Genomic DNA, 12,380 nt, shown 5'->3' with positions numbered 1-12,380 from the left:
GAGGTGAGACTTTTTAGATGGAGATACTGCATTAAGCCCTAAAGTATTATGCATGTATATGGAAAGAAAGCTTGTTAAACGGACTACACAGGCTCAAAGTGTTGACCATTTCTTCTCCGTAAGAAACAATCACCGTGAATCAGTATGGGTTTAGTGGCAGTTTAGCTGATGGAAGAGCTAGAGCTTGATCCCTAAACACTGCAGAAGACAAAACATACAAACAGAAGACTTCACTCTCATTGACATGGTGTTCTGTTGTATTTCCTAATCAGGGAGGACCAGGTAAACTTCCGAGGATTCATGAGAACTTTGGCTCATTTCCGACCCATTGAGGATAACGAAAAGAGCAAAGATGTGAATGGACCTGAGCCACTCAACAGCCGGAGCAACAAACTGCACTGTAAGGAGCATCAGTCCTGGGGCTTAACTTATTTCCTCCCCTCCCCCCATTGTTTGTGTGCTCATTTACTCTGTCTTCTTTTCTTTTTGTTTTCTTTTGTTGTGTTTTCCAGAGAGGGTTTCTCTGTAGCCTTGGCTCTCTTGGCACTCACTCTGTACTCAGAGATGGACCTGCCTCTGCTTTTGCCATCTGCCTCTGCCTGTTTCGTGCTGTTTCAACACTTACAAATGCAGACTGTTAACGCAGCTGGATGGAGCTGAGTTGGAATTTCTTGGTTTACCATTTTTTGCCCATGAGACTTTGGACAGGTTAACTTGAGATCTTTGGGGTGCAGTTTTCTGTGTGTTTAATGAGATATTAAGGTTTTTTTTTGGGGGGGGGGAGTGGCGGGATTGTTTCTTCTTTTTCCAGATAGGGTTTCTCTGTGTAACAAGCTCTGGCTGTCCTGGACTGGCTTTGTAGACCAGGATGGCCTCAAACTCACAAAGGTCCACCTGCCTCTACCTCCCAAGTGCTCTGATTATGGGCATCTGCCACTGTGCTCTGCCTGATATTAAGGGATTTTATAGGTCATTTTCATAGCTTATTCAGGGATTTTGATTGCTGTTAGAGAGAAGATCACATGTTCCCTAGACTAGCCTCAAACTTACTATGTAGCTAAGGCTGGCCTTGAATTTCTGATGTGTTGAGATTACAGGCATGCGTTTTTGAGAGGCTTGGGATAGAACCCAAGGCATAATACATGCTAGACAAGCACCCTTCTACTGAGCTGCATCTGTAGTCCCCATTGAGAGAGTTTTCCTGTTGTGTTACCTGCTGTTATACCTGTGTATACCGGGTTCTCCATGTTACGTGCTGTTACACCTGTATATACCGGGTTCTCCATGTTACGTGCTGTTACACCTGTATATACTGGGTTCTCCATAAGTGTTACCTGCTGTTATACCTGTATATACTGGATTCTCCGTAAGTGTTACCTGCTGTTATAGTTGATTCTAGACGGCATAGAAGGTGCAGAAGGGACAATTGAAAGCAAAACCCCAGGCCCTGCCAATGAGAGGTTGTTGGCTCCTGCCTGTTTTATAACTTGGTATATTGTGGATTTGACTAAGGTACCAGTACCAGAGTGGCTATTTTCTGTGCCTCTTTTCTTTAGATACTAGATTTCCCTTTGCCCTTGTTGCTTCATTGACGATTGCCCAAACCCTTACAACATTTTCCAGGAAGTTGAAGTTGAATTTCTGCTTTTCTTCCAAGATAAGTTGATACTGAAATTGTATGAAACTAATTGAGCCCAACCCTGCTTTGAAGAGATTGTGTGGGGGTGCCCAGAAGTTTGTGAAGCCACAGGTTAAACGGAGCCATGATGATTTAAAGATAGAGCAGGTTTTAAAATACTATAGAGCAACAACAAAAAGACCCTTAAGAAAAAATGGAGTACATCGTGCTGCATTTGCATATATTTGACAGATGTTTCCTGCAGTTTCAGTTTGTGGCCTTTGGGCTTTGTCCATTCATTTTGTTGGCATTCATAGTGCAGTTTGAGAATCACTAATGTGAATCTTGTTATTTAGGCCAGAGAAGACTTTGAACAAAAGTACTAAAATAATGTTGAGCTTTTACCTCAACATTTTGGTGCTTAGAGAAGAGCAGAAACTCTCAGTAGGAGCAGAGCTGAATACAGACAACAGAGTTCTGTGACTTCTCTCATGGTTATTATAAACTGTACCAGTGAGCCACATTTTCTTTCAGGACCGAATTCTGTTTGCTTCATGCAAAGCTTTTGGTCCATTGGTTGTTGGTGTTTTTATTTATTGTCATTTTCATTTCATTTCATCTTTCCTTTTTTTCTTTTCCTCTTTCTTTCTTTCTTTCTTTTTTCTTTCTCTCTTTTTTTCCTTCTTAAGACAGGGTTTCTCTGTATAACAGCTCTAGCTGTCCTGGAACCTTATATATCAGGCTAGCCTTCAGTTCACAGAGATCAGAGATTCTCTTGTCTCTGGGATCAAAGGCATGCACCCCCACACCTAGCTTAGGTTATTTTAATTTATTTTATTTTTTACTTTTTTGCTTTTTCTAGACATGTCTTGTTATTATGACATAGTATCATGATCTTGATACTATACTGTAAACCTTTTCTTGCCAGTCTCAAGACTAGGTGTTAAGGAATAATTGAAAAAGTCAGTTGTCTTAGAAAAGGGCCAGGGATGTACAGGGTATGGTGGATCTTGCCTTTCGTCACAGTAGGCAGATCTCTGAGTTAGATGCCACCCTGGTGGTCTATGTTAATGAGCTCCTGGTCTGCCAGAGCTATGTAAGAGACCCTGTCTCAAAAAAAAAAAAAAAAAAAAAAAGGTAAAAAAACAGTCAAAGAGGTAGGGTAGGTAGAGCACCTGCCACCAAGCCTGATGACCTGAGTTCAAATCCCGGAGCCCACTTGGTAGGCTCTGGGATTTGGTAGAAGGAGAGAACCAACTCTTGCAGGTTGTTCTATGATGTGTGCCTGCCTTAGTACCTGAGTGAACACACACACACACACACACACACGCAACTAAACATTTAAATAAGTGAATGAAGGAAAATACCTGTGTTGACTGGGCTTGATAGCACAGGCTTTTAGTACCAGCACTCAGGAAGCAGTGGCAAGCTGGTCTCTGTGGGGCCAGCTCAGTTTACCTAGTGTGTTCCAAGACAGCCAGGGCTACAGTGAGACTGTCTACAAACAAACAAACATCTTTACTGTAATAATGACTGATAGGCTTCAGCACTTGCAAACTTCTGGTATATCTCTTGGATCCAGTTCTCTCAGCAGCTCTTCTCTTCTGTATAGTGTATTTTATTGCCATGGCTTAATACATTGTTTTAGGGCAGGGAGAAAAAAGACAGATAAAGACAGATAAACTGATGGAGGTTGTTTGGGTTAGGAGAGGACCAAGTACCAAAGGAATTAGGTCCATGGGGTTCTCTTTCAGGAACTATAGGTGGGGCTGTTTAAAGGAGGTGGGGTCAAGGTGGATTTGGAGAAGCATAAAACTATACTCTATGACATTGCAGTAGTAATACCAGTTATGCATTTGTCAAAACTCAGGGACTCTGCAGGACAGTAAAATTTAATGTCCACTGTCCGTGCCAAGGCCTGATAGTAATGTTAGCAAGTGTGGATGGCGGTGAGGTTTGGGCCACGTGGGAGCTCTCACCTCTCAGTCTTTGAAAGAGTTTGCTCCTGCTGCCGCTGCCACTGCCGCTGCTACTCCCGCTCCCCTCTTCCTGCTAGTCACCCTCCTCTCTCACGGGTGTGGGCATGTGAGTTTGTAGGTCCACATCCACTTGAGGAGGCCGGAGCAGGATGTTGGTGCTCTTCTCCATCTTTCTCTGTGGCTTTCCTTGAGACAAGATCGCTCACTGAACTTGAAGCTTGCTGTGTGGCCACTCTTACCTACTGAGTCAGCGCCCCACCTCCTCCTCTTCTTTTTTCTTTTTCTTTGTTTTTGTTTTTCAAGACAAAGTTTCTCTGTGTAGCCCTGGCTGCCCTGGAACCCAAACCCTCTTCTGTAAAAAAAAAAAAAAAAAAAAAAAAAAATGTAAATTTCTCTGTGTGTACACATACTTGTGTTTGTGTGTGTGTGTGCTGGAAGATGTTGGTGAGCCTCCCATTGTGTATTCAGTTCTCTGGAAGAGTGAATTCAAGGTTATATAAGACCTAACTCAAAAAAGGGGGGTTGGGGTGAGGAAACTCTTCATTCCATTTTTCTAGTCAAGAAATTAAGAGCTAGGCATGATGAAGCGTGACTTTAACCCCAGCATTTGGGAGGCAGAGGCAAGAGAACTCTGTTAGTTCAAAGTTCAAAGGTAGCACGGGCAGCAGTGAGACCCTGTCTCAAAGCACTGGAGAGCTGGCTCAGAAGTTAAGGGGGCTTGCTGTTCTTCCAGAGGACCCGGGTTCAGGTCCCTTTTACTTATTTTTGCTCATAAGACAGGGTCTTCTGGAGCCTAGGGTGGCCCGGAACACCCTGTGTTACTGAAGTTGGCCCTACATTCCTGATCCTCCTGTCTCCCGAGTCCTGGAATTATAGGTGTACATCCCAGTGCCTATCTTGGCAGTCACCTTTTGAAAGCCAAAAATTGAAGCCATCCATCATAGACCCTCCTGTTGCAGGTCTGAAGTAGGAAGATTGCTGTAAGTCTGAGGCCAGCCTGGACCACATAGGCCAGTGTGGCTCTAGAGCAAGATCCTAACTCAAAACACAAAATAAAAATACAGAAATTTAAAATAACCAGTAATTTAAAAACCAACCTGTATTGAGTTATCTAACAGTCACTTGTTTAGTGTTCTGAAACCCTGTCCACACAGTAGGCCTTAAACAACAGAGCAAAAAACCGAGTAGTTTTACTCTCCTGATTTTTCTTTCTTATACTGACATATAAGCCAAGTTTTTATATATCCTGATTCCTAAAAGGTTTATGTATTATTAAAGAAGAAACACTTCTTTAGGGCACTTGCTGGGGACTGGAATTTATATATTCCACTCAAGTGACAAGTAAGGTATACCGTACACACTCAGTCCCAGCTCTGGGTGGTCAAGTGGGGTGTTCTGTCTAGATGTCAGAGTTAGTGATTTTACTTAAAACTCCGGTTCTTGTTGGGCATCGGGATACCTGTAACCGCACCAATTTAATTCTAGTTCTTTGCTTGAAGGAAGAGTGGGAGATTTGACGTAAGATCTTAACAAGCTCAGTTCCCGTAGCTATGTTAGGCCTCCATCCTGGTGCTTGTGTGGCTCTTTTTGGTCTCGCCGATTTGTGAGTGGTGGAACTGATGGGTGCTGTACAGTGACTTAACTTGCCACACTACTTAAGGGATCGCGGTTACAGGAAGTTTTCTTTATTCCCTCGTTTTACTATAAGAAAAGGAATTCTTGGCTTTCTTTTATTAATTTTTCTGATTAAGACAGATCATATTTCAAGTCTAAGATGTTTTTCAATTTCTTTTTTGGTTTTTGGAAATGGATTCTCTGTGTAACAGCACTGGAACTCATTTTATAGACCAGGCTGGCCTTGAACTCACAGAGGTCTACTACGTGTGCCTCCAGAGTGCTGAGATTAAAGGTATGTGCCAGCACCGCTCAGCCTTAGTAGAACTTTTAAGAAAGTAAAGCACATGTGGTGGCACATGCCTTTAACCTTAGCGAGGCAGAGGCTGGCGGATCTCTGTGAGTTTCAGGCCAGCCTGGTCAACAGAGTGAGTTCCAGGACAGCCAGAGCTGTGCAGAAAAACAAAACAAAACTAAGGAAAAAAGAAAAAAAAAAAAGTCCTACTAGGAATGACAGTTGTCTTAGGAAATCTGTAAATTGGGTATCCATTTTCTGTCTGTTGTCCTTTGTGTGTTTAGCTCCTTGAAAAGGACAAAGATTTCCCACTGACTTCTTGTGTTTTCATACCAGTTGCTTTTAGACTATATGATCTGGATAAAGATGACAAGATCTCCCGTGATGAGCTGTTACAGGTACGTGGGAAAGTTTAGGAACAGCGTGTATTTCGGGTCCTAACTGTTTATTTTTATGGGCAGCAGTTGCTCTTTCTTTTCAGTAAACACTGTTAACCCTGCCTCGGAAGGAATCCTCTTGGAGATAAAAGGCAGAGAAGACTTGGAAATACTTGATTGGGGTCACTGAGCCTTCACGGATGGGCAGTCCCCAGCACTTAAACTGACAGTCTCTGAGGTGCTGAGTGACAAAGGGGAAGTACAGAGCGGCTAGGTCAGATAGCGCAGTTGTTGATGGCTCAGCGTGTTGGCAGCTGTTTAGTCCCAAGGGCTCTGAAGTAAATTCTGCTCTTTAGTCAGAGTCAAGGGGCTGCTGTGGCCACCACCTGCCCAGTTAACTAACCCTCCCAGTCGTTGGCAGCTCCACTGAGCGTCTCCCTGCTTCCCAGCTATGACTAATGCATCGCTCATTATCTCTTTCTCTTTTTATGAGTTTAGCACAGTAGGAAACTGTCCCTGGCACTGAATCTGGAAGACTCCAGGTAGCTAGCACATGGAGGAATTTCCATGGGGCAAGTTCTTTGTTTTGATTATATTATATATACACATACACATATATATTATATATGCAGTATATGAACAGTTATATATACAATGTTATATATACAGTTATATATCATATATACAGTAATATATAATATTACATATTATATATATATATTATGTACATGGTGTTCTGTCTGCATGTGTGCCTGCTTACCAGAAGAGGGCACCAGATCTCATAGATGGTTATGAGCCGCCATGTGGTTGCTGGGAATTGAATTCAGGACCTTTGGAAGAACACCCAGTGCTCTTAACCTTTGAGCCATCTCTCCAGCCCTCAAGATATATTTAAAAGGAAAAGTGCTTTTTGCTTTTAGTAAACCGAAACTCATTTTATATCTTCAAAAATCTCATAAGTTGAAGCCTACCCAGATGAGATTAGGGACCAACTCAGCGTTCCTACATTTCAATGAGAAAACACAAAACAGCGGGCTAGTGGTAGTATCCTTTGGCCTTTACTTTGAAAAAAAAAAATACACATAATATTTACTATTTAGTCCTTTGGGAATTTCATACGTGTGTGATATTTTTTACCATATCTGCACTCCCCCTTCACTTTATTATCCCCTCCAATATATCCCTCTCCCAAGGTGTGTTCTTTTTGAAAAAAATATCCCACTGAATCTAGTTAGTGCTACCTATGTGCTAATGGATGTTGGACCATCTGTTGGAACAGGGGCAGCCTGCTAGTAGTGGCCAAACTCCCTACAAAAAATGCCTGCAGCCCCAGATGCCAGGAGCACTTCGACCGTGGGTGGGAGTCTCCTGAGCCCCTCCCCACCATCCGTCATGGATATTGATCTTGCCCTATGCTTTTGAAGTGGGAATAGCTTTTTTCAGTGAAAAACATACTGTCTGACTGAAAGTCACACCCTTTGCCTTTGAGGGCTGAGAAGGTGGGATTAGCCATTCCAAATTTACATATTTTCAGCCTGTGGTCCAGCTCTGGCTGCCAGAAAGATGATTTTGAAATGGAGGGTTGGTTTATTTTCTTTATTATGATTTCTAAGGAATTATGTGACATGGGATGGGAAAGTTACTGTGGACCAGAAATGGCTTTGTCACAGATGGGCTTCTAGATTGTCGAAGTATCCAGGTAACTAGGTTTAGCCTAGCAAGAAGAGAACAGTTTTCCGAAGTAGAAGAGAACAAGCTTGTCTTTCTAGGCACTGTAATTTCCAAAGCATTTGGTAAATATGTCTAGTCTATTGTGTCAGTTATGCTTAAGTAGAGATGGTTGCTGCATTTACTGACCCATTTCATGAGGCTAGCATAACTCAGACTTTATAAGACAGTATGAGGAAAATACCATCCAAAGAAATCCAAACCTAGGACAGAGAGACAGCTCAGTGTTAAGAACACTGGCTCTTCTTTGAGAGGTCTCGCTCGCATTCAGTTTCCAGCAGCTCCATTATGGCTCAACCACCTATAACTCCAGTTCAGGGATCCAGTGCCCTCTTCAGACAAGAGGGCTGGAGATGACACTCAGTGGCAGAATGCACATGTGACATGTGCAAGGCCCTGGGTTTAATCGAGAAGGCCACACAAAAAAGGGCAACATGCATAAAGAAACTAATAATAAGAAAACTGAATAACAGTCAGTGTCCAATAAACTTCCAACTAGATTAGTAAATGGTACGGTGGACAGGTGAAAGAAACATTGGCCTGGGAATGGAGGCCTAGACAGACAGCATCTGCCACTAATTCCAGGGACCTGGGTCAAACCACTTCTGGATCCCTTGTCCTTATCAAAGGACCGGATAAATGTACCTCGTTACATACCAGTCTTGTCCATCCCCCCACATGAACACATACACACGTATGTTCTAACTCCATAATTCTTTTGTGTGTTTAAAGTTGGGGGTGATGGCCAGGGCCTCACACGTTAGGCAGCATCCTGCCCACAGGCTCACCATGGCCCAAGCGCTTACCGTCTTCTAAGCAAAACCCTTCAGGGACTACTTGAATTGAGAGCTGAGAGGCTGCAGTTTGGGGATCAATTTGCTTGGTCTCACACTTAGTGGAGGTGGCAATGGCTTCACCCAAATGATACTTAGTGGTGTAACCTCTTAAAAGTGTTTACATATTTTAGTTAATACATATGTACATGTTGCCTGCATGTATGTCTGTGCACCACATCCATGGCTGGTTCCCAGGGAGGCCAGAAGAGGATATTGTATCCCCTGGAACTAGAATTACAGTCAGGTGTGAGCCACCATGTGGTGCTGGTAATCAAACCCCAGTCCTCTGAAAGAGCAGCCAGTGCTCTTAACCCCTGAATCACAACTTCTGGTTTTTAAGAATTGGTTGAGAGCTATGTAAGATAGTGTGTATCAGCTACTTGGAAAGCGAAGGAAGATTGTTGGAGTACAGGCATGCAAGGCCAGCTTGAACCGCATAGCAAGTCAGTCTGGAAAACAGTCCTCTCCCCACCCTTCAGAAAAATACATGGTAAGAAACAAAAACCCACTGGTCATGCAATTTAATGTTTTCAGCAGGATGTAAAGGAGTAGGGAAAGGAAAATTTGTGAGCCATTAGGCTAGAGAACATTGAAGTTACATGTTTTGTTTAAGGTACCATGGTTATGTAGCACTTTTTTTAAAGCTCTACTTTATTTGGGGTGTTTGGGCCTCAACCTCCCAACCCTACATAGGAGAGAGGGTAGTGGAGAGAGAGGGCCCCTTTACCTCTCCCAGATGTTTAGGGTTGGTGGGTTCTTTTGGGGCTACACCAGTTCTCTGTCAACAGCAAACACAGCCAGCTGTCTTTTCAGCTGCTTCTTGTTCTAGAATTCATCATGTGTGATGTATCTCACAGCACCCGTGCCTGCTGTGCCGGCAGACATCACGTCTATGGTCTAAGTAGGAGTAAGAACTGTTGACGAGGAGAGTGCCTTAGCCAGAGGTCTGATCGCTTCCTTCTTCAGAATGGTCTCCATAAGACACTAAGGATTCCAGTTCTGTAGCTAGTGAATCTGAGGGAATCAAAGGAAGAGGGGTTGAGGTGGCTTTTTCTGTTGGTCTTGTAGGTACTGCGGATGATGGTCGGAGTGAATATCTCAGATGAGCAGCTGGGCAGCATTGCAGACAGGACCATCCAGGAGGCTGATCAAGATGGGGATAGTGCCATATCTTTCACAGAGTTTGTTAAGGTCTGTCTATCACCTTTTGACTTTTTTTCAATTATTTTTTATTGGCACTTATTAATTTTATATATATGGGTGTCGTTATAACGTTTTTATACATGTATATGTTTTGATCATAGTCACACTGTCCCCTCCTACTTGCGGATTCCCTTGTTTTTCTCAACTAGACTTACTCATTCATGTTCATGTCTTTTGGGTGGGGGGTGAAGAGTTTGAATTGGGGTTACTTACAGGAGCATATGGGGAATGTATGATCTCTTCCCAGCAACCAGCAGCTCCGTGTGGATCCTCAGGGAGGGGTCTGCCCTATGAGACCCTTCCCCCTACCTTTTGATTTTAAGTTAATTTCTGTTGCATAGGAGGAGGAGGACACCCATGGTTTAGAAAGGTGCTTAGAGTAGTCATAATCTTACTGATGAATTGTTTTTGTTTTTCAACTTCAGGTTTTGGAGAAGGTGGATGTAGAACAGAAAATGAGCATCCGATTTCTTCACTAAAGGACAGAGACCAAATTATTCTTGCTTTCTCATATTTAAGAACTGGAACTTCCTGCTGTCCTCCAGCCCCACCCCCAGCCTGTCATCCCCTCCCAGAATATTGCTGCTCTTGCATGACAACCTGAAGTCTCTCCTGTTCACACAAACTTGCCTTTTGTGTATAAACAGGGCGTTACAGAATGGTACCCTCTGTTTATTTCTGTTCAGTATCCACCCATCAGGTCTCTATTTGTAAGTACCATTTTCCCCTGTTTTGCTGCTGAGTGCCATGCATCCATCTTGTCTGAGGAAATGAGACAGGGACTCATGTCAAGAACCGGCCAGCAAAGCTTGAACTGGATGGGGACCATGTCCTTGCTGCCTTCCCTTCATCAAGCCTCCATCATATTCCTGTGTCTTCCTACCTTGCTATCACTCGACCTTCTGTGCATTCAGTCTTTCAGCCTCCCTCCTTTCATTGAGATTCCCTGCATTCTGCTTGACTCCAGGCTCTGCTGTCGAGCCTGTTTCTGATGTGGCAGGATGGCAGGTGGCTGCTGGCTTACATCTGCCGTCTCCTGATTGTGTCTCTGGGACATTGCTACCCAGGAGCTTTTCAGCAGCCAGGGGTACTCTTGGAAGCATGCGACTCTCTTCTTCCCCTGTTTTGCTCTGTCATCACAGGGGTTATGAGCAGAGTTGTTCTTGAAAGGTGGTCATGGAAGGCTTGTAGAGCCATGTCTCCTAGGTGACTTCCCCAGGTCTCTCTACCTCTGACTTTTTATTTTCAGCATATGTATTTGGCTTCTCTGAGTACATTGTTGACATTCAGAAAACAGTCTTATGCCTGCCATTTTGCTTCTCTCTGGGACGCTGTCACCCCCAAGTGTCTGTCCTAACAATGTGGTAGGGGCTCGGCCTGTTGAGAGCTGTCCACATTTGCTCTGCAGATGCCTCAGTGTTTGTACACTGGAAGATTCTTCACATTTCCAAACAGAAAGACTAGTGCTATGGAAGTGCCTGACTTATCTCAGTCCTGAAGAATTAGATTGTCCTCAGTGTCTTAAAGTTTTGCACAAAATTCTGAATGAATTGTATACTTGGCAAATTTTAATGCTGGCAGGTGTCTAGTCAGTTTACAATCCTGGTCCAGGCATGGAGTGTGTTGTCTCATGAGCTTCCTAGTCACAGGCCCTTCGTAGCTCCTTGTATACACCACACAGATCCTTTAGAAGCATGGAGCCTGGCAGTGGTGGCACCAGCTGAGGTGACATTATAGGTCTTTGAGTGACCCAGTTCAACTTCTCTGACAGTGTCAGCTTGGCTTACACTTCACTAAATCGGGCTGCTTCTGTTCTACGTCCCTGTGAATCTGCTCTGTTGTTGGCTTGCTTGCTTGCTTTGTTGCTTTGGAAGGCTACCCAAGATATGTAAGCAATTCCTTAGGAAAGAAATTGCTATTAAATCCCAACCAGAAACACTGCATAAAGGATGGGTAAAGATGAGGAACAGGGGACTGGCCAGGATGGATGGCTGGAGTCTACATGAATTGGGGAATTTTCTCTGAAATATCTGTCAGACTTTGTGATCAAATGATGTACTATAAGAATTGTATAAAAGGGAAGATTGTCTGATACTGATCTGTTTGAGAAGTACTTCAGTGGCTTCTTGATTTTCATATTTAATGTTTCTAAAATTATACCCCCCTTGGCTGTATAGCAAACTGTTTTAATCCACAGTTGTGCCTTATTGTCCCATTAAAATTGTATTCCTCAATCCATCAATAAATTAATTGAACAGAAGAATGTGGTTGGCCTTTATCTGTGTGTTTTAAGACAGTTTTATATAACTCCGGTGTTCTAAGCTTGAAATAATATATTCTGCCCCTTGCTCAGATTTATGCTTATATAGTATCAATTACAGGATAGATCACTGCTGTGTGGGCCTGTGACACAGATGTCCCTGTATGGGCTCAGTCTGCCACTCGGCAAAAAGTTTCAGCTCTGGCCTTTTCATATTAATTCCGAGTAAGATCTAAAATATTTTCTTTCTTTCTCTCTCTCTTTCCCCTTCCTTCCCTCCCTCCTTTCGTCCTTCCTTCCTCCTTCCTTCCTCTTTCCTCCTTCCTTCCTTCTTCCTTCCTTCTTCCTTCCTTTCCCTTCCCCTTCTTTCCTTCTTTCCTTCTTTCCTTCCTCCTTCCTTCCTTCCTCCTTCCTCCTTTCCTTTCCCTCCCTTCTTTCCTTCCTCCCTTCCTTCCTTCTTCCTTCCTTCT

At 43.4% G+C, this 12,380-nt stretch overlaps 1 protein-coding gene across 1 annotated transcript in view; it reads left to right on the top strand.

Annotated features, from left to right (window-relative positions):
- The window catches only part of Chp1 (calcineurin like EF-hand protein 1), a 28,953-nt gene extending 17,040 nt beyond the window's left edge, over positions 1-11,913 (top strand). The window contains exons 4-7 of the mRNA XM_055595359.1: positions 273-400; positions 5,843-5,904; positions 9,516-9,638; positions 10,076-11,913. Of these exons, the coding sequence (XP_055451334.1) occupies positions 273-400; positions 5,843-5,904; positions 9,516-9,638; positions 10,076-10,129 (367 nt within the window). The 3' untranslated portion in view covers positions 10,130-11,913. The remainder of the gene's footprint in view (positions 1-272; positions 401-5,842; positions 5,905-9,515; positions 9,639-10,075) is intronic.
- The last annotated feature ends 467 nt before the right edge of the window (positions 11,914-12,380 follow it).

This window comes from Psammomys obesus, unplaced genomic scaffold (assembly GCF_907164565.1).
Source record: "Psammomys obesus unplaced genomic scaffold, mPsaObe1.curated_primary_1811, whole genome shotgun sequence".
NCBI lineage: Eukaryota > Metazoa > Chordata > Mammalia > Rodentia > Muridae > Psammomys > Psammomys obesus.
Note: the sequence above shows the minus strand (reverse complement) of the source record. Positions and strands in the feature narration are given on the sequence as shown.